Consider the following 24,200-nt stretch of genomic DNA (forward strand, 5'->3'; position numbering starts at 1 on the left):
TTGGCAATTCCACGATTCTTTACTACTGACCAGCCCCCAAACCCGCACGCTCGGGGCTGGGAAAATTCCGGCCAATCTAACTATTGTGTAATACCATTAGTGACCAACAGATGGAACCAGTATTCTAAGCTTGTGATTTGGTATATACAGCAACTTGTATTTATAAAGCACTTTTAACATAGAATGTCTCAAAGCGCATCACAGAGCAAGAGGTATATGGAAGCCATGCCTTTGCCACAGAGGTAAAATTGAGGTATTTGTTGTTGAGAATAAGAATTTTTGTTGAGAATTAGAGTATTTGTGGAACAGTGAGCAAGAATGAGTCATGGTCGACGGGGCCTTAGTACAGGACAGGATCCTGGGTGCAAAATATTAGACAAGGGGTTGGTCAGGAAGTGACAAAACCATGGATAAGGGTGGCAGTGAGAATGAGGTAGGGGTTGAGGCAGGTGATGTTGCAAAGATGATTTTGGCGATAGATACAATTTTGCGGTTTGAAACTCAGCTCTGGGTTGAACAAGACGCTAAGGGGCTGAAATTGCCCCTTTCTATAAGGCCTCTTGCTGCCTGAAAGCAGCGGCCATGGGTCGGTGCGGAATGGCCGCCGAGTTGCAGTCGGGCTGGCCGACATTCGCGGCATTGCCCTGAAGGGTTTTTCCATCGGTGTGGCTATCTGCCCCTCTCCCCCCACTTCTGCCCCGCTCCTGCAGATGCGTCGTTAACGATGTCATCAGATCATGCATCGCCCCGGAGCCACCCCAGAAGCTAAATTCAGCTCAAATCATCTTTTGGTCACCTGTCAGTGCCAACGACACATTTTTGGGTCGGTACACACTGCTTACTCAAGACTGCCAACGGCATTTAAAGGCGTGTTGCGTCTAGCAGCAATTTTATCGCAAGATTTTTTTCAGGCTTTTTCAACCATTGCGAGTAGCCTTGTTGACAACGGGATTAAGTTATAATGGCCCAGGCTCTTCATACTCTACAACAGAGAGCCATGATTGAGGAGGCTGGGCTTGCGGAGGATAACTAAATGGGGTCAGTGCTGGCAGCAGAATGCCTCCTGCATATTGTGCGTGGCAGAGAGGCGCGCAGGAGAAGGCGGCACCGGCTCCAACAGATGGAGAGGCAATTGGCAAGAGACACAGCACAAATGGCTGAGGAACATGTAGAAGACCATGGAGATGGTGACAGAGCTGAACCCAGAGAGATGCACCTGGAAGGACCTCAGGAAGGGCCTGCCGTCAGGAGGGTCAGGTACACAGACCCCCCCGCACAAAATTGTGGGCCATATGGACAGGAGGTAGCATGCACAGGAGGCAGATGCTTGCCAGCAGCAGGCTGCAGAGGGTGAGGACCAACAAGAGCAGGAAAGAGAAGCCAATGAGGCACCTGTCAGAGGAAGACCCCTACATAGACGTGGTGGTAGAAGGCCTCATTTTCAAAGGGTCTACAGACAGCAGTTCTCCTACATGGACTTGACGGATGACCAATGTCTCCAGAGATGCGAAGGACATCATGACGGAGTTGTGCAATCTCCTGCAGCCTCAAACAAGGTTGAAGACAGCTCTGACCATCACATAAAAGGTCATCATCACCTTAAATTTCTATGCGACTGGGATCTTTCCAAGCTACAACTGCAGACATCTCAAACATCCCCCAGTTTGCTACGCATAGCTCAAGTGACAGATGCTAAGAGGAGGAGGGACTACATATCCTTCCCTATGAGCAGGGAGAAGCTGTTGGAGTGGCAGACCGGATTAGTGAGGATTGCGGGCTTCCCCAGGGCTCAGGGCGCGATAGACTGCACACACATCACATTGAGGGTGCCACAGAACAATCCCGAGATCTTCCGTAACCGCAAGAGATTCCACTCCCTCAATGTCCAGCTGGTGTGCGACCACAACCGCAAAATCATGGTTGATGCCCGGTATCCGGGCAGCAGCCACGATGCTTTCATCCTGCGGTATGCTAGGCGTCTTTGCACTTGGCTGCTGATTCCGCTTCGCCAGCCCAGGACTGCTGCGCAGCAATCGTACAATGATTCTCATTCAGCCATCAGGTACTTCATTGAGCAGACCATCGGAATCCTTAAACAGAGGTTCCGTTGCCTGGATCACTCAGGAGGAGTGCTGCAGTACTCGACTGAGTGGATGTCCTTATTTGTGGTCATCTGCTGCATGCTTCACAACCTGGCAATCATGAGGGCACAACCATTGGAGGATGAGGCAGCAGTACCACCTGAGGAGGAGGACCAGGAGGAGAAGGCGCAGGAGCACAACGCACAGGAGGAGGAGACACAGGAGGAGGACTAGGTTGCGGGTCGGTGGCCATACAGGAGGCGGCGTTGCCATCTGGACCCTGCAAGGGAAATCCTAAACCATCTCATTGTTGCTCATTTCCACTGAGTTCATGCGCACTTTAGCCTTCATCTGTGCATCTCCATAGGAAAACCAATGAGCCCTTTAACACACAGCATTCCACGCAGTGAAATGAGAGACCTGCACAGATATTCAAACACAAAATAAAAAATTTTTCGACCACAAATAATGGATCCACAAAACATACATATCAATTCTCACCCTTGTGCATTTTCTTATAACCCCTCTTACACATACCTATTCTGGAACTATGCCGCAGTGTCTCCCATGTGACTGCATCATGACTCTGGGTAGGCTGGTGTGTTTCAGGTGTAGAAGCTACAGATGTACTTCTAGGACACCCTCAATCAACTCTGGCCCTGATAGGGCCAGCTGCAGACTGAGCCGTATCCTCCTTGGTGCCTTCAGTCGGAATTGGCTGGGGCGATTCTATGGTTGGCAGCAATGGTGGAGTGGCAGGTCTCGGCTCAGGACTGCTGTGATTTTGGGAGCGCACATCAGGATCCTGATCCAATGAACCTGCACCACTCTCCTGAGGCAGCACCTCACCATCACCACCAATCTGCTGGAGCACATGTCGGTGGGATGGGGGAGCGTGACACCGGAACATCCCCCATGGACCGTGGTGGACTCAGCCGCGATGGCAGCAGTCAGATCTCGCGTAGCATCTAGGTGTGACTGCATGAGAGCAGACACAGTCTTGGTGCCACCAGAGACAACAGCAGTAAGACGCTCCATGGCCTGTTGCTGAGAGTTCATGAGAGCATTCTGAGCTTCCAGGCCAGCGGCCATCCTCTCCAAAGCAGCACTAGACATTCATTCCCTTGCACCAGTGCTGTAATGGCAATTGCCACATCACCCACGCCACGCATCATCACAGCTGGATCCGCACAGTCACTCTGGGAATCTAGAAATCGTCTCCACACTGGCAATGATGGGCTCCATGGTTTACGCAGAGCTGTCCACAATGCAGGTGGCAGACTCCTCCACACTCCTGACCACTTGTGAAAGGCTCTCGGGCATCCTTGCCATTGCCCCCAACATCTGTGAATGCATGGCCTCCACTCTTGTTTCGTAAGCCGCCACATTGATAGGCTCGTTGGAGTCCTCTGCAGCAAAATTCGAGTCCGAACCCGCCCCCCGGAGAGATGGCACCCGAGGTTGCCTTTGCCCTTGACCATGCTGCAGCTCACTAGGCACCGGTGCATCACCCAGTGCAGACGCCTCTGCTAAATCTAACTGACCCGACCACGTACTCCTAGTATCTGAGCTGGCGCGTGCATGTGTAGGAAGCAGTGACACGGTGCTGGCAGCAGTGTCCTCCTCTTCCTCATCGGACATGCCGCCAATGTGTACACTCGGCTCAAGAATCTCATCCTGACTCTGGCTCGCACTTGCATCAACGGTCTTGTCCTGACTCTGCGTCGCACTCGCTTGGACTTTCAGGGAGAGATGGCATTAAAGGAAGATCTTCACTTACCGATGCTGCTCCAGTGGGATCCACATGACCAGCGGCCACAGGGAAGGCAACATGTGGGCCCACTAGCTGCTGCACCCTCTCTTCCATATCACTCAGCTGCTGGATATCGGCCTCAGCCCCACCAGTTCGCTGTTGCTCCAAACGATTATGGGAGACCTTGGCCTGCAAAGCAAAGAAGGGTTGCTGAGTAACAGTGTTATGTTCAGAATAACTTCACAAGACTGTATACTGTAAGCTCAAACTGATGTGGCCTTAGTCTCTTTAATCATACTCCAGAGTGACGAAGCAGCATGGCAGACAACCTTTTAAACTTGCTTGCATGAGGTGTGTAGCTGACCCTTCGGTCTCCAACAGGTGCATCCTCTGGTGCCAAATCTTACACAATTATACGGTTTACATACATAACATCACTCCCCCCCCCCCAAAGTCTTAGAAAAGAGTTATTTACAAGTTGAGGTGATCTGGAGCTCTTCGTTCCGGGTTGATCGCCTGAGTTAAAGTCCTGGCGTGGGTGAGTTGGTCGGATCATTGCTGCACGGCAGCGTGGCTGGTCTGATCGGACTGTCGGGCATGGTGGGTTCACCCTCGTGATTGACAGCGAGATCAATTGCTGGTTGGGTGTGTGTTGGTGGATCAATGATGGTAATGTCCTCTTCAAACTGTTCCTGATTGTCAATGAATCGCAGTTTGGTCTGATCCAAATGTTTTCTGCACGTTTGTCCATTCAAAAGTTTGACAACAAACACTCTATTCACCTCCTTGGCTAAGACAGTGCCAGCAACCCATTTGGGACCATGACCGTAATTAAGAATAAACAAGGGGTCATTAACCTCAATGTCACGCGATACAGCCGCGCAGTCGTGGTACATGTTATGCCGGTGGCACCGGGTTTCTACATGATCATTGAGATCCGGGTGGACTAAGGAAAGCCTGGTTTTGAGTGCACTCTTCATTAACAATTATGCCGGGGGAACCCCGGTAAGCGAGTGGAGTCGTGTCCAGTAGCTGAACAGAACCCGAGATAACCGGGTCTGCAGGGAACCGTCTGTCGCGCATTTCAAGCTCTGCTTGACAGTTTGGACTGCCCGTTCTGCTTGGATGCGGGCTTAAACGGGGCAGACCTAACATGTTTGATGCCATTGCGGGTCATGAACTCGTTGAATTCTGAGCTGGTGAAACATGGTCCATTGTCACGAACAAGGACGTCGGGCAAACCATGGGTGGCGAACATGGCCCAGAGGCTTTCAATGGTGGCAGTGGACGTACATGATGACGTTATTACACATTCAATCCATTCAGAGTAAGCGTCCACTGCTACTAAGAACATCTTTCCTAGAAAGGGGCCAGCGAAATCTACGTGGACCCTGGACCACGGTTTGGAGGACCATGACTACAGACTCAGTGGAGCCTCCCTTGGTGCATTGCTCACCAGACTCAGTGGAGCCTCCCTTGGTGCATTGCTCACCTGTGAACAAGTGTTACCTTGGTGCATGCATGACTCCAATTCCAAGTCAATACCGGGCCATCAAACGTGCGATCTGGCAATATCCTTCATCATGATTATGCCTGGGTGGGTACTGTGTAGGTCGCGTTTGAATGTTTCTCTGCCTTTTTTTGGCAAAACCACACGATTCCCCCATTGGAGACAATCTGATTGGATGGACATTACATCCTTGCATCGGTAAAACGGCTTAATTTCGTCTTGCATTTCCCCGGGAACAGCCGACCAGGTCCTGATCTGATGAGCCGTGACAGGTGACCTTTCACTTTCAAAAACAGCCATTAAAAGAAGCAAGTCTGCAGGTTGTACAGTTACCACCCGTGATGGGCAATGGTAGCCGACTGAGGGCATCAGCACCTGGTCTGTGGCGGATTACATAGTCATACACAGATAATGTTAGTGCCCATCTTTGGATGTGGGACGAAGCATTGGTGTTAATACGTTTGCTTTCTGAAAACAGTGCAATGAGCAGTTTGTGGTTGGTTTCGAGCTCGAACCGGAGTCCAAATAGGTATTTGTGCATTTTCTTAACCCCGTATATGCATGCTAATGCTTCTTTCTCAACCATACTGAAGGCTCTTTCAGCCTTAGATAAACCTCTGGACATATATGCAACCGGTTGCAGTTTGCCTCACACATTGGCTTGCTGTAACACACAACCGACCCCATACGAAGATGCATCACAAGCTAGCACTAAACGTTTACACGGGTCATACAATACAAGTAACTTGTTGGAACATAGTAGGTTTCTGGCCTTCTCAAAGGCTTCTCAAAGAGATTTACCCCAAACCTAGTCGTCATCCTTACATAGCAATAAATGCAAAGGTTCCAGCAAAGTGCTCAACCCGGGTAAAAAGTTACCAAAATAGTTGAGGAGTTTTAAGGAACGAGCGCAGATCCATCACATTCTGTGGTCTGAGTGCATTCTTGATGGCCTCCGTCTTAGAGTCCATGGGTCTGATGCCATCTGCCGAAATCTTTCTCCCCAAAAATTCGACCTCTGGCGCCAGGAAAACACATTTGGAGCTTTTCAGCCTGAGTCCCACTCTGTCGAGTCGCTTTAGAACCTCTTCCAAGTTGTGCAAATGTTCGGTGGTGTCACGACCAGTGATCAGGATGTCGTCTTGAAACACAACGGTGCGCAGAACCGATTTCAGTAGACTTTCCATGTTCCTCTGGAAGAGGGCAGCAGACGAGCGAATCTCAAAAGGACATCTGTGGTATATAAACAGTCTTCTGTGCGTGTTGCTGCACGTCAATCTTTTCGAAGGTTCAGCCAGCTCCTATGTCATGTAAGCAGAGGTTAGATCCAGCATGGTGAACGACTTCCTCCCTGTTAACGTTGCGAACAGGTCAACCGCTTTGAGTAGTGGGTACTGGTCCTGTAACGAGATTCGGTTGATCGTTACCTTGTAGTCTCCGCAGATTGTGACCGTGCCATCGCATTTCACACCGGAACAATTGGACTGGCCCACTCATTGAACTCGACTGGCGATATGATTCCCTTCGTTGAAGTCTGTCCAGTTCGATTTTGACTTTCTCCCGCATCATATATGGAACCGCTCGGGCCTTGTGATGAACGGGCCGTGCATCAGGGACTAGATGGATGTGCACTTTGGCGCCTGTGAAGTTGCCGATGCCTGGCTCAAATAGCGACGTAAATTTGTTTAGCACTTGAGCGCATGAGGCGTCATCCACCGAAGACAGTGCTTTGATGTCGTCCCAGTTCCATCGGATCTTTCCTAGCCAGCTTCTGCCAAACAGTGTTGGGCCATCGCCTGGTACATTCCATAGTGATAAATCATGCACAGCTCCATCGTATGATACCTTCACTGCCGCACTGCCAATGACTGATATGAGCTCATTGGTATAAGTGCACAGCTTCGTATAAATCGGGCTTAGTTTTGGCCTTTGTGCCTTGTTGCCCCACAGTTTCTCAAAAGCCTTCTGGCTCATAATTGACTGACTCGGCCCCATGTCCAAATCCATGGAAACTGGAATGCCGCTTAATTTGACTTTCAACATTATCGGAGGGCTTTTGGTGGTGAAGGTGTGTACCCCATACACTTCCTCTTCAACCTCGGGTTGAGTTGCCTCTCTTACTCGTTCAGCGTGATCCGCGCCGGATCAGTCATCTTCTGCCGACTCTGCCACGTGGTGAGGCGCAGAACATTTGCACATTCGCTGGAGTTGCCCCATTGTTCCGCAGCCTTTGCACACGTAGTGCTTGAATCAACATTGATGGTGTTATGTATTTGACCCCTTGGAACCTGCATCACACCTGACCACCAGAGGACCTACCTGTTAGAGTCCCAAGGGATCCCAACATCCCTTGGGAACACAGTATATAAGCAGGCCACCCACGAGGTACCTGCACTCTGGAACCTTAATAAAGGAGCTAAGGTCACACTTGCTCATTACACATAGTACTCAGTCTGACCATTTATTATAAGTGTAACAATTGACGACGAGGTAACAAACAACCACGCGAAAATGCAAAGAACAGTCGGCATCCTGGAGAAGTTCTCAGAGGGGGACGATTGGGAGGCCTTCGTGGAGAGACTCGACCAATACCAATGGCCAACGAGCTGGAAGGGGACGAGAATGCGATCAAACGAAGAGTGATCCTCCTAGCTGTCTGGGGCAACAACCTATGGCCTCATGAAGAATCTCCTGGCCCCGGCAAAATCAACAGAGAAATCCTACAAAGAACTATGTATGCTGGTCCGAGAGCACCTAAATCCTGAGGAAGGCGTTTTGATGGCAAGATATCGGTTCTACACATGTCAACGATCGGAGGGCCAGGAAGTGGCGAACTAAGGCGTCGCTGAATTAAGGACATTGTGAGTTTGAGGGATTCCTAGAACAAATGCTCAGAGACGTTTTCGTACTGGGCATCGGACAGGAGACAATCCTTCGCAAACTGTTGACTGTAGAAACTCCGAATCTGAGTAAAGCCATAACGATAGCCCAGGCATTAATGTCCACTAGCGACAACACAAGCAGATTTCGCAGAACAAAGAAGTTTCAGCCAGTACTGTGCATAAAGTAACATCGGTTTTGAGCAGAAATGTACAGGGTAGAACGTACACGCCAGCTGCTGAGGCCCGACCTCAATTGACCCAGAGTCCGCCATCATCTGTTAATGCGAGGCAGTTAACACCCTGTTGGCGCTGCGGAGGTGATCATCGGCCCCATCAATGCCGCTTTAAGCACTATGCGTGCAATCGCTGCAGAACAATGGGGCACCTCCAACGAATGTGCAGGCGAGCTGCAAACCCTACAAACACTGCAAACCACCATGCTGCAAAGGAAGATCGATCCACAATGGATCAGACGAAATTGGAAACTCATACGGAGGAGACAGAGGTGTATGGGGTACACACGTTCACGACGAAATGCCTGCCAATGGAATTGCTGACCGCATCCAAATGTACTGAACTGCTTTCGAAAGTATTGTGCAAATTTTTATTTGAATAAAGTATATTTTGAAATTTTAAAAAAGCCTGCCAATAATGTTGAAAGTTGAATTGAATGGTATTCCAGTGTCTATTGAGCTGGACACGGGGGTAAGTCAGTCCATAATGAGTAAAACGGCCTTCGACATGCTGTGGGGAAAGAAGGCACACAGGCCCAAGCTCAGCCCCATTCACACCAAACAAAGGGCTTATACAAAGGAACTAATCCGTGTAATTGGCAGTGCTGAAGTCAAAGTCTCCTACGATGGAGCAGTACACGAACTCCTGCTGTAGATTGTGCCATGGGATGGCCCCACGTTATTTGGCAGAAGCTGGCTGGGGAAATTCCGCTGGAACTGGGACAACATCCAACGCTTTCCTCCGTCGATGACACCGCATGTACCCAGGTTCTAAGCAAGTTCCCTTCGTTATTCGAGCCAGGCATTGGAAGCTTCTCAGGGATGAAAATGCAGATCCATTTGGTTCCCAGAACGTGACCAAGCCACCACAAGACTTGGGCAGTACCGTACATGATGCGTGAAAAAGTGGAACGTGAAGGCATCATCGCGTCGGTGGAATTCAATGACTGGGCCAGTCCGATTCTTCCGGTACTCAAGGAGGACGGTACGGTTAGAATTTGCGGGGACTATAAAGTAACGATTAACCATTTTTCGCTGCAGGACCAGTACCTGCTACCCAAGGCAGACGACCTACTCGCGACCCTGACTGGAGGGAAGACCTTCACCAAGTTGGACCTGATGTCGGCCTACATGACGCAGGAGCTAGAGGAGTCTTTGAAAGGCCTCACCTGCATCAACACGCACAAAGGTCTGTTTATCGACAACCGTTCGGGATTCGGTTGGCCGCAGCGATCTTATAACGGAACATGGAGAGCCTGCTAAAGTTGGTTCCTTGCACAGTGGTCTTTCAGGACGACATATTGTTACAGGTCGGGACACCATGGAGCACTTGAAGAACCTGGAGGAGGTTCTTAGTCAGTTGGATCGCATGGGGCTCAGTGAAAAGTCCTTACTCTACAGCATGAAACCACACGAGGCACATGCTGGGGACAAGGTCACTCTGTGACTTGAACTCTTTATTCACAGGACTCCAAAAGCAATGACCCTGCATGGGACCTCCCTTTTTATACCTGTGTGATCAGGTAAGGAGTATCTCCCACAAGTTCACCCCTTGTGGTCAAGGTGTGCATCTAGGTTGAGCGTATACAGTAATACAGTGGTGTTATATTGTGGTTACATACATGACATCACCTCCCCCCCAAAGTCTTATTGAGATCATAGGTTTAGTCTTTCAGGTGGTCTACGCTCCCTCGTAGAGCGCCGCAGTTGGGGCTCTGGTTGTTGGACACTGACGTGAGTGTTTGTCACCTGTGGTGATTCTGGCCTGTCCAGGCTGACCGCAGGGACTGTGCATTCTTCGGATTGCTCTTGTTGCTCGTTTACTGGCGGTGTTGTGAGCTCTATCTCATGGTCTTCTTCAGGTTCCTCCGTGTCGATGCTGAACCTTTTTTTTTAAACTTGGTCCAGATGCTTACGGCATATCTGACCATTGTTGAGTTTTACCACGATGACCCTATTCCCCGCTTTGTCAATTACAGTACCCTCAAGCCATTTGGGCCCCATGGCGTGATTGAGGATGAATACAGGGTCCTTTATTTCTTTACATCTCCCCCTCGAATTACAGTCATGGTACTTGTCTTGTGACTTGCGCTTGCCCTCAACTATGTCGGGCAGGACTGGGTGAATGAGGGACAACTGAGTTTTGAGTGTCCGTTTCATTAGTAGCTCTGCGGACGGGACCCCCGTGAGCGATTGCGTTCGGGATCTATAGGCCAGCAGGAGACGCGATAGGCGGCATTGTAAGGAGGGTCCTTGAATCCTGAGCATACCTTGCTTAATGATTTGGACCGCACATTCCGCCTGGCCATTGGAGGCCAACTTGAACGGCGCAGTCCTGACGTGGTTGATGCCATTGCCCAACATAAACTCTCGGAATTCGTAGCTTGTGAAACATGGGCCATTATCACTAACCAGGATGTCCGGCAAGCCATGGGTTGCAAAGATCGCACGTAGGCTTTCCACGGTGGTGGATGACATGCATGAATTCAGAATGATGCACTCGATCCATATCGAGTACGCATCTACCACGATAAGGAACATCTTACCCATGAATGGGCCCGCGTAGTCAACATGAATGCGTGACCATGGCCTGGTGGTCACATGTCGTGCACCTGCGAACACAGTGTTCCAGGTCTGAATCAATTCCAGGCCACCAAACGAGTGACCGGGCAATGGCCTTCATCAGCACAATGCCTGGGTGCTCGCTGTGGAGCTCCCTGATGAATGCCTCCCTGCCCTTCTGGGGCATAACTACCTGGCTGCCCCATAGTAGGCAGTCGGCTTGGCTGGAGAGTTCATCCATCCGTCTGTGGAACGGTCTGACCTCCTCAGGGCATGCTCCGTGTGCGGGCGCCCAATCCCCAGTCAGGACACATTTCTTAATCATGGATAGGAGGGGATCTCTGTTTGTCCAGATTTTGATCTGGTGGGCTGTGATGGGGGTGCCTGCGCTGTCAAAGGCATCGACAACCATGGCCATCTCGGCGCTTTGCTCCACTGCCCTCTCAGTAGTGGCCAGTGGAAGCCTGCTGAGCGCGTCAGCGCAATTTTCAGTGCCGGGCTGGTGCCGGATGGAGTAGTCATAAGCAGCCAGCATGAGAGTCCATTGCTGTATGCGAGCTGATGCGTTGGCATTGATAGCCTTGCTGTGTGACAACAGGGATGTTAATGGCTTGTGGTCCGTCTCAAATTCAAACTTCCTACCAGAGAGGTACTGATGCATTTTTTTTACACCATAGACACATGCAAGCGCTTCCTTCTTGACCATTCCATATCCCCGTTCTGCTTGAGAGCGCGACCTGGAGGCGTAAGCCACAGGTTGTAGTTGACCCTCAGCATTGTCCTGCTGCAATACGCACCCAACCCCATAGGACGATGCATCACATGTCAGAACCAATTTTTTACAGGGGTCGTACAGGGTCAACAACTTGTTTGAACAAAGTAGGTTTCGCGCCCGATCAAAAGCCCGTTCCTGACAGTCCCCCCAAAACCAATCGCAACCCTTACGCAGGAGCACGTGTACCGGCTCCAACAATGTGCTCAAGTTCGGGAGAAAGTTCCCGAAATAGTTCAACAGTCCCAGGAATGAACGCAACTCCGATGTGTTGCAGGGCCTGGGTGCTCGTCGAATCACCTGTGTTTTGGATTCGGTGGGCCGAATCCCATCTGCAGCAATCTTCCTGCCCAGAAACTCAACCTCAGGAGCTAAGAACACACATTTAGACTTCTTGAGTCGCAGGCCTACCCAGTCCAGTCAGCGTAGCACCTCCTCCAGGTTGTGGAGGTGTTCCTCAGTGTCTCAACCTGCAATGAGGATGTCGTTCTGGAATACGATCGTTCCAGGAATGGATTTAAGCAGGCTTTCCATGTTTCATTGAAAAATCGCGGTCGCTGATCGAATGCCAAACGGGCACCTGTTATAGATGAACAGTCCCTTGTGCGAGATGATGGTGGTCAGTAGTTTAGATATGTCGGCCAGTTCCTGGGTCATGTAGGTTGAAGTGAGGTCCAACTTGGTGAACAGCTTGCCGCCTGCCAGCGTGGCGAAGAGGTCTTCCGCTCTCGGGAGCAGGTATTGATCTTGTAGGGACACCCGATTGAGGTGGCCTTGTAGTCGCCACAGATCCTGACATAGCCATCCGCTTTTAGGAGGGGAACGATGGGGCTCGCCCAGTCGCTGAATTCAACAGACGAGATGATGCCCTCTCTCAACAGCCAGTCCAATTCACTCTCGATCTTTTCCCGCATCACATACGGCACCACTCTGGCTTTGTGGTGCACTGGCCTGGCGTCCGGGGTGATGTGTATCACTACTTTAGTGCCTTTGAAAGTGCCGACGCCAGGTTGGAATAGTGAATCAAATTGTTGTAGGACTTGTGAGCATGAACTTCGCTCCACAGATGACATTGCGTGAACATCTCCCCATTTCCAGTTCATCTCAGCTAACCAGCTCCTCCCCAACAGTGCGGGACCATTGCCCAGGACAATCCAGAGCGGCAGCCGATTCACTAACCCATTGTGTGTGACTGCCTACCACCGGAATGATTTATTTAGTATAAATCCATAATTGTGTCTCAATACGTGCTAATTTTGGTCTACTGGCTTTAAGTGGCCAAAGCTTCTCAAATTGCTGAATGCCCATGAGTGACTGGCTGGCCCCAGTGTCCATCTCCAAGCGTACAGGGATACCGTTTAATAATTGGTGGCGTTCTGGTGTATGAACTGCAAATATTCGCCACATGGACCCGCTGAACCTCGGCGCCCATCGATTTGCCCCAAAAGTCATCCTGCCTCAAAGAACCCTCTTCTGGTCCATCCGCCTCATATATTAGTCTGGTTGCAGACTTCCTGCACATTCGAACTAAATGGCCACTGAGATCGCAGTTTCTGCAGACAAATTGTTGAAATCTGCAAGATCTAGCTGAGTGTTTTCCCCCAAACCTCCAGCATGAGTTAAAGTTTCCATTGTTGGGAACAAATGGACCATGGCCAGGCATTCCGCGCTGACTGTCAGAGGCAGGAGTTCGTGGCGTTGGTGAATCCTACAAAAGGCCCAGCGGCAGCGAGAGGCGGCGGCAGTCAGAGGCGGGAGCTCGTGGCGTTGGTGAATCCTACAAAAGGCCCAGTGGCAGCGAGAGGCGGCGGCAGTCAGAGGCGGGAGTTCGTGGCGTTGGTGAATCCTACAAAAGGCCCAGTGGCAGCGAGAGGCGGCGGCAGTCAGAGGCGGGAGTTCGTGGCGTTGGTGAATCCTACAAAAGGCCCAGTGGCAGCGAGAGGCGGCGGCAGTCAGAGGCGGGAGTTCGTGGCGTTGGTGAGGCCTACAAAAGGCCCAGTGGCAGCGAGAGGGGGCGGCAGTCAGAGGCGGGAGGTGGTGGCGTTGGTGAATCCTACAAAAGGCCCAGTGGCAGCGAGAGGGGGCGGCAGTCAGAGGCGGGAGGTGGTGGCGTTGGTGAAGCCTACAAAAGGCCCAGTGGCAGCGAGAGGCGGCGGCAGTCAGAGGCGGGAGGTGGTGGCATTGGTGAGGCCTACAAAAGGCCCAGTGGCAGCGAGAGGCGGCGGCAGTCAGAGGCGGGAGGTGGTGGCGTTGGTGAGGCCTACAAAAGGCCCAGTGGCAGCGAGAGGCAGCGGCAGTCAGAGGCGGGAGGTGGTGGCGTTGGTGAGGCCTACAAAAGGCCCAGTGGCAGCGAGAGGCAGCGGCAGTCAGAGGCGGGAGGTGGTGGCGTTGGTGAGGCCTACAAAAGGCCCAGCGGCAGCGAGAGGTGGGAGAATAAGCAAAAAAGAAGTAGAAAGAAATCAAAAGGTGACGTCACAGCCAAATGGGTAAGTGATTGGTGAGTAGCTTTTCTTTTTCTTTTTTATATCAGTAAGTAACCTGTTAACATTGATGTCGCCAAATTAAGTGTATCTAAGGGTTAAGTCATAGCAGGAGAGCTCGGACACGTGATATGCTCCTCCTGTACTATGTGGGAACTCAGGGACACTTCCGGTGTCCCTGACGACTACGTGTGCGGGAAGTGCATCTGCCTCCAGCTCCTGACGGATCGCATTGCGGAATTGGAGCTGAGGGTGGATCACTCTGGAGGATCCACGATGCTGAGAATGACGTGATTAGCACGTGTAGCGAGTTGCTCTTACCGCAGGTAAAGGGTCCACAGCCAGATAGGGAATGGAAGACCAACAGGAAGAGCAGTGCAAGGAAGGTAGTGCAGGGGTCCCCTGCGGTCATCTCCCTGCAAAACAGATACACCGCTTTGAGTACTGTTGGGGGGATGACTCATCAGGGGAGGGCAGCAGCAGCCAAGTTCAAGGCACCGTGGCTGGCTCTGCTGCACAGGAGGGCAGGAAAAAGAGTGGGAGAGCGATAGTGATAGGGGATTCAATTGTAAGGGGAATAGATAGGCGTTTCTGCGGCCACAACCGAGACTCCAGGATGGTATGTTGCCTCCCTGGTGCAAGGGTCAAGGATGTCTCGGAGCAGGTGCAGGACATTCTGAAAAGGGAGGGTGAATAGCCAGTTGTCGTGGTGCACATTGGTACCAACGATATAGGTAAAAAATGGGATGAGGTCCTAAGAGACGAATTTAAGGAGCTAGGAGCTAAATTAAAAAGTAGGACCTCAAAAGTAGTAATCTCGGGATTGCTACCAGTGCCACGTGCTCATCAGAGTAGAAATCGCAGGATAGCTCAGATGAATATGTGGCTTGAGCAGTGGTGAAACAGGGAGGGATTCAAATTCCTGGGGCATTGGAAACGGTTCTGGGGGAGGTGGGACCAGTACAAACTGGATGGTCTGGACCTAGGCAGGACCGGAACCAATGTCCTAGGGGGAGTGTTTGCTAATGCTGTTGGGGAGGAGTTAAACTAATATGGCAGGGGGATGGGAACCAATGCAGGGAGACAGAGGGAAGCAAAATGGAGACAGAAGCAAAAGACAGAAAGGAGATGAGTAAAATGGGAGGGCAAAGAAACCCAAGGCACAAAAGAAAAAGGGCCACTTTACAGCAAAATTATAAAGGGTCAAAGTGTCTTAAAAAGGCAAGCCTGAAGGCTCTGTGCCTCAATGTGAGGAGTATTCGGAATAAGGTGAACGAATTAACTGTGCAGATAGCAGTTAACGGATACGATGTGGTTGGCATCACGGAGACATGGCTCCAGGGTGACCAAGGCTGAGAACTCAACATCCAAGGGTATTCAACATTTAGCAAAGATAGACAGAAAGAAAAAGGAGGTGGGGTGGCGTTGCTGGTTAAAGAAGAAATTAATGCAATTGTAAGGAAAGACATTAGCTTGGATGATGTGGAATCGGTATTGGTGGAGCTACGGAATACCAAAGGGCAGAAAACGCTAGTGGGAGTTGTGTACAGACCTCAAAACAGTACTAGTGATGTTCGGGTGGGCATTAAACAGGAAATTCGGGGTGCATGCAATAAAGGTGCAGCAGTTATCATGGGTGACTTTAATATGCATATAGATTGGGCTAACCAAACTGGAAACAATACGGTGGAGGAGGATTTCCTGGAGTGCATAAGGGATGGTTTTCTAGAACAATATGTCGAGGAACCAACTAGGGGGGAGGCCATCTTAGACTGGGTGTTGTGTAATAAGAGAGGATTAATTAGCAATCTCGTTGTGTGAGGCCCCTTGAGGAAGAGTGACCATAATATGGTGGAATTCTGCATTAGGATGGAGAAGGAAACAGTTAATTCAGAGACCATGGTCCAGAACTTAAAGAAGGGTAATTTTGAAGGTATGAGGCGTGAATTGGCTAGGATAGATTGGCGAATGTTACTGAAGGGGTTGACAGTGGATGGGCAATGGCAGACATTTAGAGACCGCATGGATGAACTACAACAATTGTACATCCCTGTCTGGCGTAAAAATAAAAAAGGGAAGGTGGCTCAACTGTGGCTATCAAGGGAAATCAGGGATAATATTAAAGCCAAGGAAGTGGCACACAAATTGGGCAGAAATAGCATCGAACCCGGGGACTGGGAGAAATTTAGAACTCAGCAGAGGAGAACAAAGGGTTTGTTTAGGGCAGGGAAAATAGAGTACGAGAGGAAGCTTGCAGGGAACATTAAAATGGACTGCAAAAGCTTCTTTAGATATGTAAAGAGAAAAAGGTTAGTAAAGACAAACATAGGTCACCTGCAGTCAGAATCAGGGGAAGTCATAACTGGGAACAAAGAAATGGCAGACCAATTGAACAAGTACTTTGGTTCGGTATTCACTAAGAAGGACACAAACAACCTTCCGGATATAAAAGGGGTCAGAGGGTCTAGTAAGAAGGAGGAACTGAGGGAAGTCCTTATTCGTCGGGAAATTGTGTTGGGGAAATTGATGGGATTGAAGGCCGATAAATCCCCAGGGCCTGATGGTCTGCATCCCAGAGTACTCAAGGAGGTGGCCTTGGAAATAGCGGATGCATTGACAGTCATTTTCCAACAGTCCATAGACTCTGGATCAGTTCCTATGGAGTGGAGGGTAGCCAATGTAACCCCACTTTTTAAAAAAGGAGGGAGAGAGAAAACGGAATTATAGACCGGTCAGCCTGACATCGGTAGTGGGTAAAATGATGGAATCAATTATTAAGGATGTCATAGCAGCGCATTTGGAAAGAGGTGACATGATAGGTCCAAGTCAGCATGGATTTGTGAAAGGGAAATCATGCTTGACAAATCTTCTGGAATTTTTTGAGGATGTTTCCAGTAGAGTGGACAAGGGAGAACCAGTTCATGTGGTGTATTTGGACTTTCAGAAGGCTTTCGACAAGGTCCCACACAAGAGATTAATGTGCAAAGTTAAAGCACATGGGATTGGGGGTAGTGTGCTGACATGGACTGAGAACTGGTTGGCAGACAGGAAGCAAAGAGCAGGAGTAAATGGGTACTTTTCAGAATGGCAGGCAGTGACTAGTGGGGTACCGCAAGGTTCTGTGCTGGGGCCACAGCTGTTTACATTGTACATTAATGATTTAGACGAGGGGATTAAATGTAGTATCTCCAAATTTGCAGATGACACTAAGTTGGGTGGCAGTGTGAGCTGCGAGGAGGAAGCTATGATGCTGCAGAATGACTTGGATAGGTTAGGTGAGTGGGCAAATGCATGGCAGATGAAGTATAATGTGGATAAATGTGAGGTTATCCACTTTGGTGGTAAAAACAGAGAGACAGACTATTATCTGAATGGTGACAGATTAGGAAAAGGGGAGGTGCAACGAGACCTGGGTGTCATGGTACATCAGTCATTGAAGGTTGGCATGCAGGTACAGCAGGCGGTTAAGAAGGCAAATGGCATGTTGGCCTTCATAGCGAGGGGATTTGAGTGCAGGGGCAGGGATGTGTTACTACAGCTGTACAAGGCCTTGGTGAGGTCACACCTGGAGTATTGTGTACAGTTTTGGTCTCCTAACTTGAGGAAGGACATTCTTGCTATTGAGGTAGTGCAGCGAAGGTTCACCAGACTGATTCCCGGGATGGCAGGACTGACATATCAAGAAAGACTGGATCAACTGGGCTTGTATTCACTGGAGTTCAGAAGAATAAGAGGGGATCTCATAGAAACGTTTAAAATTCTGACAGGTTTAGACAGGTTAGATGCAGGAAGAATGTTCCCAATGTTGGGGAAGTCCAGAACCAGGGGTCACAGTCTACGGATAAGGGATAAGCCATTTAAGACCGAGATGAGGAGAAACTTCTTCACCCAGAGAGTGGTGAACCTGTGGAATTCTCTACCATAGAAAGTTGTTGAGGCCAATTCACTAAATATATTCAAAAAGGAGTTAGATGTAGTCCTTACTACTAGGGGGATCAAGGGGTATGGCGAGAAATCAGGAATGGGGTACTGAAGTTGCATGTTCAGCCATGAACTCATTGAATGGCGGTGCAGGCTCGAAGGACCGAATGGCCTACTCCTGCACCTATTTTCTATGTTTCTATGTTTGTATGACTGCTTTTAAGTACCCTATTAGTGGGTGTCAATGGCCCCATCACGGGCTGCATTGTCCACTATGATGGCGTGAATGTCCGTTCAGCCTGTCATTGTCTCTGTTGAAGTCCTACTCTGGAGTCTATTGCTGCCTGGGGAGTGTAGGACTGCCACTTCCTGCCTGCGGGGCTCTGAGTCGCATTGATGATGTTGACTCCCTGATCCATCGCGCGCGTATATTATTTTCATCTCTTCCTCCCCCGCCATGAAAGTTTGAGCCATCAACGCCACCGCTTCCAAGGTCAAATCCTTGGTCTCAATTAATTTGCAGAAAATTCCCACATGACCGATGCCCTCAATAAAGAAATCCCTTAGCATCTCCCCCTTGCAGGCGTCTGTGAACTCACAGGGGCTGGCCAAACGCCGGAGGTCCACTACGAAGTCCGGTATGCTCTGTCCTTCACGACGTCGGTGGGTGTAGAATCTGTGTCGGGCCATATGTATGCTACTCGCCGGTTTGAGGTGCTCCCCGATCAGTTTGCTAAGTTCTCCAAAGGTTTTGTCCGCCGGCTTTTCGGGTTCTAGTACGTCCTTCATGAGCGCATAAGTCTTTGGTCTGCAGCTGGTCAAACAATGAGCCCTTCGCTTGTCGGCCGCTGCATCCCCCCGCCATTCTTTCATAACGAAGCTTTGCTGAAGCCTCTCAACAAAGTTGTCCCAGTCTTCCCCGACACAGTACCATTCCTCTGTGCTACTGGTGGCCATTCTCGTGGGCCGTTAATTCCCGTTTCTCGTCGCCAATGTAAAGTCCTTACTCTACAGCATGAAACCACACGAGGCACATTCTGGGGACAAGGTCTCTCTGTGATCTTAACTCTTTATTCACAGGACTCCAAAAGTGATGACCCTGCATGGAACCTCCCTTTTTATACCTGTGTGATCAGGTAAGGAGTGTCTCCCACAAGTTCACCCCTTGTGGTCAAAGTGTGCATCTAGGTTGAGTGTATACAGTAATACAGTGGTGTTACATTGTGGTTACATACATGACACTCAGGTTGAAATGCACGGTGTGTTTTCCTGGCACAGGACATTTAATTTTTCGGAAGGAGAATCGCAGCAGAAGGCATCAGACCCGCCGACGACAAAACAGAGGCCATCAAGAACGCGCCGCAACCATAGAACGCTGACGGAGCTGCGGTCGTTCCTGGGACTCTTTAACTACTTCGGTAATTTCCTACCTGGGTTAAGCACCCTGCTAGAACCCCTACATGCGCTACTGCGCAAGGGAGATGACTGGGTATGGGGGAATTCACAAGAGGCTGTCTTTAAGAAAGCCAGAAACTTATTGTGTTCTAACAAACTGCTTGTCCTGTATAACCCATGTAAATGATTGGTGTTAGCTTGCGATGCATCGTCATACGGGGTCGGGTGTGTGTTACAACAGGCTAATGAATCGGGAATTTTGCAACCAGTTGCATATGCATCCAGGAGTTATTCCAAGGCTGAAAGGGCCCACAGCATGGTTGAAAAAGAGGCTCTGGCATGCGTTTACGGGGTAAAAAAAAATGCACCAGTACTTATTTGGCTTCAAGTTCAAGCTTGAAACTAACCACAAGCCGCTCATATCGCTATTCTCGGAGAGCAAAGGGAGTAACACTAATGCCTCTGCCCGCATCCAAAGATGGGCGCTCACGTTGTCGGCATACAACTATGTAATCCACCACAGCCCGGGCTCAGAGAACTGCGCAGATGCTCCCAGTCGGCTACCATTGCCCACCACCGGGGTGGAAATGGCATAGCCAGCGGACTTGCTCATGGTCATGGAAGCATTTGAGAATGAGAAATCCCCCGTTATAGCCTGCCAGATCAGGACCTGGATCAGCCAGGATCCTTTACTGTCCCTGGTTAAAAAAAAACGGTGTCCTCCATGGGAGCTGGTCCAGTGTCCCAGTGGAGATGCAGGAAGCGATTAAGCCGTTCCACAGATGTAAAGATGAGCTGTCCCTGCAGGCGGACTATCTTTTGTGGAGCAATCGCGTAGTCACATTCATTTGTGAACTGCACAGCACCCACCCAGGCATTGTAATGATGAAAGCCATAGCCAGATCCCACGTGTGGTGGCCTGGGATCGACTCAGATTTAGAGTCATGTGTGTGCCAGTGCAACACTTGCTCTCAGTTTAGCAATGCACCCAGAGAGGCACCGCTAAGTTTGTGGTCCTGGCCATCCAAACCGTGGTCGAGGATCCATGTAGACTATGCGGGCCCATTCCTCGGCAAAATGTTTTTGGTCGTCGTGGACGCTTACTGAAAGTGGATTGAATGTGCAATAATGTCTGTAAGCACATCCACAGCCACCATTGAAAGTCTACGAGCTATGCTTGCCTTGCATGGCTTGCCTGATGTCTTAGTCAATGACAATGGGCCGTGCTTCACCACTGCTGAATTCAAAGAATTCATGACCCGCAACGGGATCAAACATGTCACATCTGCCCCGTTCAAGCCCGCATCCAACGGCCAGGCAGAACGAACAGTTCAGACCATCAAGTAAAGCTTGGAACGTGTGTCAGAAGGCTCCCTGCAGACCTGGTTGTCCTGAGTACTGCTCAGCTACCGCACCAGACCTCACTCACTCACCGGGATTCCCCCAGCTGAGCTGTTCATGAAAAGGGCGCTTAAAACAAGGCTCTCTCTTGTCCATCCTGATCTACATGATCACGTGGAGAACAAGCGGTATCAACATGACCGCGCAAATTTGTCACGCGATATTCAGATCAATGATCCTTTGTTTGTGCTCAATTATGGACATGGTCCCAAATGGCTCGCTGGCACGGTCACAGCCAAGGAGGGGAGTAGGGTGTTTCAGGTCAAACTGACCAATGGACAAACGCACAGAAAACACTTAGACCAAATCAAATTGCGGTTCACCAACAGCTACGACCAACCTGAAGAGGACAGCACAAACTTTGACCTTCCAACACACACACACACACGTGGCAACTGATATCACAGTTGACAACGAAACCGAACTCATCATCCCCAGCAGCCGGCAAAGACGGCTGCCCAACAACCCAATGAAGAACTGACCAACCCACCCACACCAGCATTTGTACCGAGACGATCGACAAGGGAGCACAAAGCCCCAGATCATCTCACCTTGTAAAGAAGTGTACTATTGACTTCACAGCAGAGTGATGTTATGTATTTGACTCCTTGTAACCTGCATCACACCTGACCACCAGAGGACCTACCTGTTGGGAGTCCCAAGGGATCCCAGCATCCCTTGGGATCACAGTATATAAGCAGGCCACCCACGAGGTACCTGCACTCTGGAACCTTAATAAAAGGAGCTAAGGTCACACTTGCTCATTACACACAGTCTGACCATTTATTATAAGTGTAACAGATGGGCTCTATGATTACCCCTGCAGCGCCAACATGGTGTTAATGGATTCGCATTCACGCCCAAGGCGGACTCTTGAGTCAGCCTAGGTCTGGCCTCTGCAGGCGTGTAGGCCCTACCATGTACAGTTCTGCCTGCTGAAGGCGTTATTTTATGCACAGTACTTGCCGATGAGCTTCGATGCTGAGCAGATATCTGTTTAGTGTTGTCGTTCGTGGACATGAAAGCCTGGACTATCGTGATGGCCTTGCTCAGATCTGGGGATTCGGCAGACAGCAGTTTGCGAAGAATGAAAAAGTCCCACAACATTTCCCCCAAAGATCCAGCAAATTCACACGGTCCCGCAAGGCGTCTTAGGTCGGCGACATAGCTCACCACGTCCTGGTCCTCGGAGTGATGGTGCGTATAAAAGCGATACCTGGCCATTAAGATGCTCTCCTTCGGCTTGAGGTGTTCCCAAACCAGCGTACACAACTCTGCATATGAATTGTCCGTTGGTTTCGTCAGTGCTAGCAGATTTTTGATGAGGCCATATATCGTGGACCCACAAACAGTGAGGAAAATCGCCGGGCGCTTCACCGCGTTACTGTCCGTATCCAGCTTGTTGGCCACGAAGTACCGGTCAAGATGCTCAACAAAGGCTTCCCAATCATCACCCTAAACAAATCTCTCAAGAATACCAACGGCAGCCATAACCGCGTGAAAGTTTGTGATCTGTTACCCGTCGCCAATTGTTCAAAATAACTCAGGACTGTATACTGTAAGCTCAAACTGATGTTACCGTAGTCTCTTTAATCATACTCCAGAGTGACGAAGCAGCATGGCAGACAATCTCTTATACTTGCTTGCACGAGGTGTGCAGATAACCCTTGGGTTGCCAACAAGTGCGCCCTCTGGTGGCAAGTCTAACACAATTATAAAGTGGACCCATCCGCGATGGCAGCAGTCAGATCTCGCGTAGCATCCAGCTGCAACTGCATGAGAGAAGACACAGTTTCAATACCACCAGAGACAACAGCAGTAAGACGCTCCATGGCCTGTTGCTGAGAGTGCATGAGAGCATTCTCTCCAAAGCAGCACTAGACATTCGTTCCCTTGCACTTGTGCTGTATTGGCAACTGCCACATCACCCACGCCACGCATCATCACAACTGGATCCACATGGTCACTCTGGAAATCTAGAAATCGTCTCCACACTGGCAATGATGGGCTCCATGGTTTATGCAGAGCTATCCACAATGCAGGTGGCAGATTCCTCCATGCTCCTGACCACTTGCAAAGAAAGGCTCTCGGGCATCTTTGCCATTGCCCCAAACATCTGTGAATGCATGGCCTCCAATCTTGTTTCGATGGGCTCGTTGGAGTCCTCTGCAGCAAAATTAGGGTGCGAACTCGCCTCCCGGAGAGATGGCACTCGAGGTTGCATTTGCCCTTGACCATGCTGCAGCCCACTAGGCACCGGTGCATCACCCAGTGCAGACCCCTCTGATAAATCTAACTGACCCGACCACATACTCCCAGTATCTGAGCTGACACATGCGTGTGTAAGAAGCTGTGACACGGTGCTGGCAGCAGTGTCTTCCTCTTCCTCATCGGACATGCCGCCAATATGTACACTTGGCTCAAGGGTCTCATCCTGTCGCTGGCTTGGACTCGCCTCAAGGCTCTCCTCTCGATTCTGGCTCGCACTCGCATCAATGGTCTCGTCCTGACTCTGCCTTGCTTGGATTTTCAGGGAGAGATGGCATTAAAGGAAGGCCTTCACTTACCGATGCTGCTCCAGTGGGATCCACATGACCGGCGGCCAGAGGGAAGGCAATATGTGGGCCCACTAGCTGCTGCACCCTCTCTTCCATATCACTCAGCTGCTGGATATCGGCCTCAGCCCCACCAGTCCTCTGTTGCTCCAAACGGTTATGGGAGACCATGGTCTGTAAAGCAAAGAAGGGTTGCTGAGTAGCAGTGTCATGAGGCCTCGGCAAGTAGTGCAAGTGTGGGTCCATTACATGCAGGTGTAACTCTCACGTGAAATGGACCCTCCATTGAGAGTATGCACACATAGATATACATGCCTCAAATGGTGCTTCATGAGTCTATCATGAAGGTGAGAAATAAGAGGTGAAGCAGAGGCTCGCAGATGGAAGGCGAGGAGTTGAGGGAACATGTACTCACTTTCATCAGTCGAATGAGGTCCTTCAGCCTTTTGCGGCATTGGGTGGCGGTCCGGTCATGAATGGAAGTTCCCAACACCTCCACAGCTATCTCTCTCCATACATTGACAAAGATGGCGTGACTGGGTCTTCCAGTGTCCGGATAGAGAACGTGCCTCATTCCCTCCACAGTTTGGACCTGAGTCTCAAGTTCAGGATTGAGAAGAGGGTTGGGGCTATGACGCAGCCCTGTTTGACCCCG

The 24,200-nt window shown here is 50.2% G+C and overlaps 1 protein-coding gene across 10 annotated transcripts in view; it reads right to left on the reverse strand.

Annotated features, from left to right (window-relative positions):
• Positions 1–24,200, reverse strand: part of ttc6 (tetratricopeptide repeat domain 6) — a 630,178-nt gene that overhangs the window by 527,455 nt on the left and 78,523 nt on the right. For 9 of the 10 annotated variants that reach the window (XM_070879080.1, XM_070879076.1, XM_070879078.1 and 6 more), the window contains one exon: positions 3,862–4,023. The exons of the other annotated variant lie outside the window; for it this stretch is intronic. In XM_070879080.1, coding sequence (XP_070735181.1) covers positions 3,862–4,023 — 162 coding nt within the window. The remainder of the gene's footprint in view (positions 1–3,861; positions 4,024–24,200) is intronic. 10 annotated transcript variants of the gene reach the window in all.

The sequence above is a fragment of the Pristiophorus japonicus genome, chromosome 4 (assembly GCF_044704955.1).
Source record: "Pristiophorus japonicus isolate sPriJap1 chromosome 4, sPriJap1.hap1, whole genome shotgun sequence".
NCBI lineage: Eukaryota > Metazoa > Chordata > Chondrichthyes > Pristiophoridae > Pristiophorus > Pristiophorus japonicus.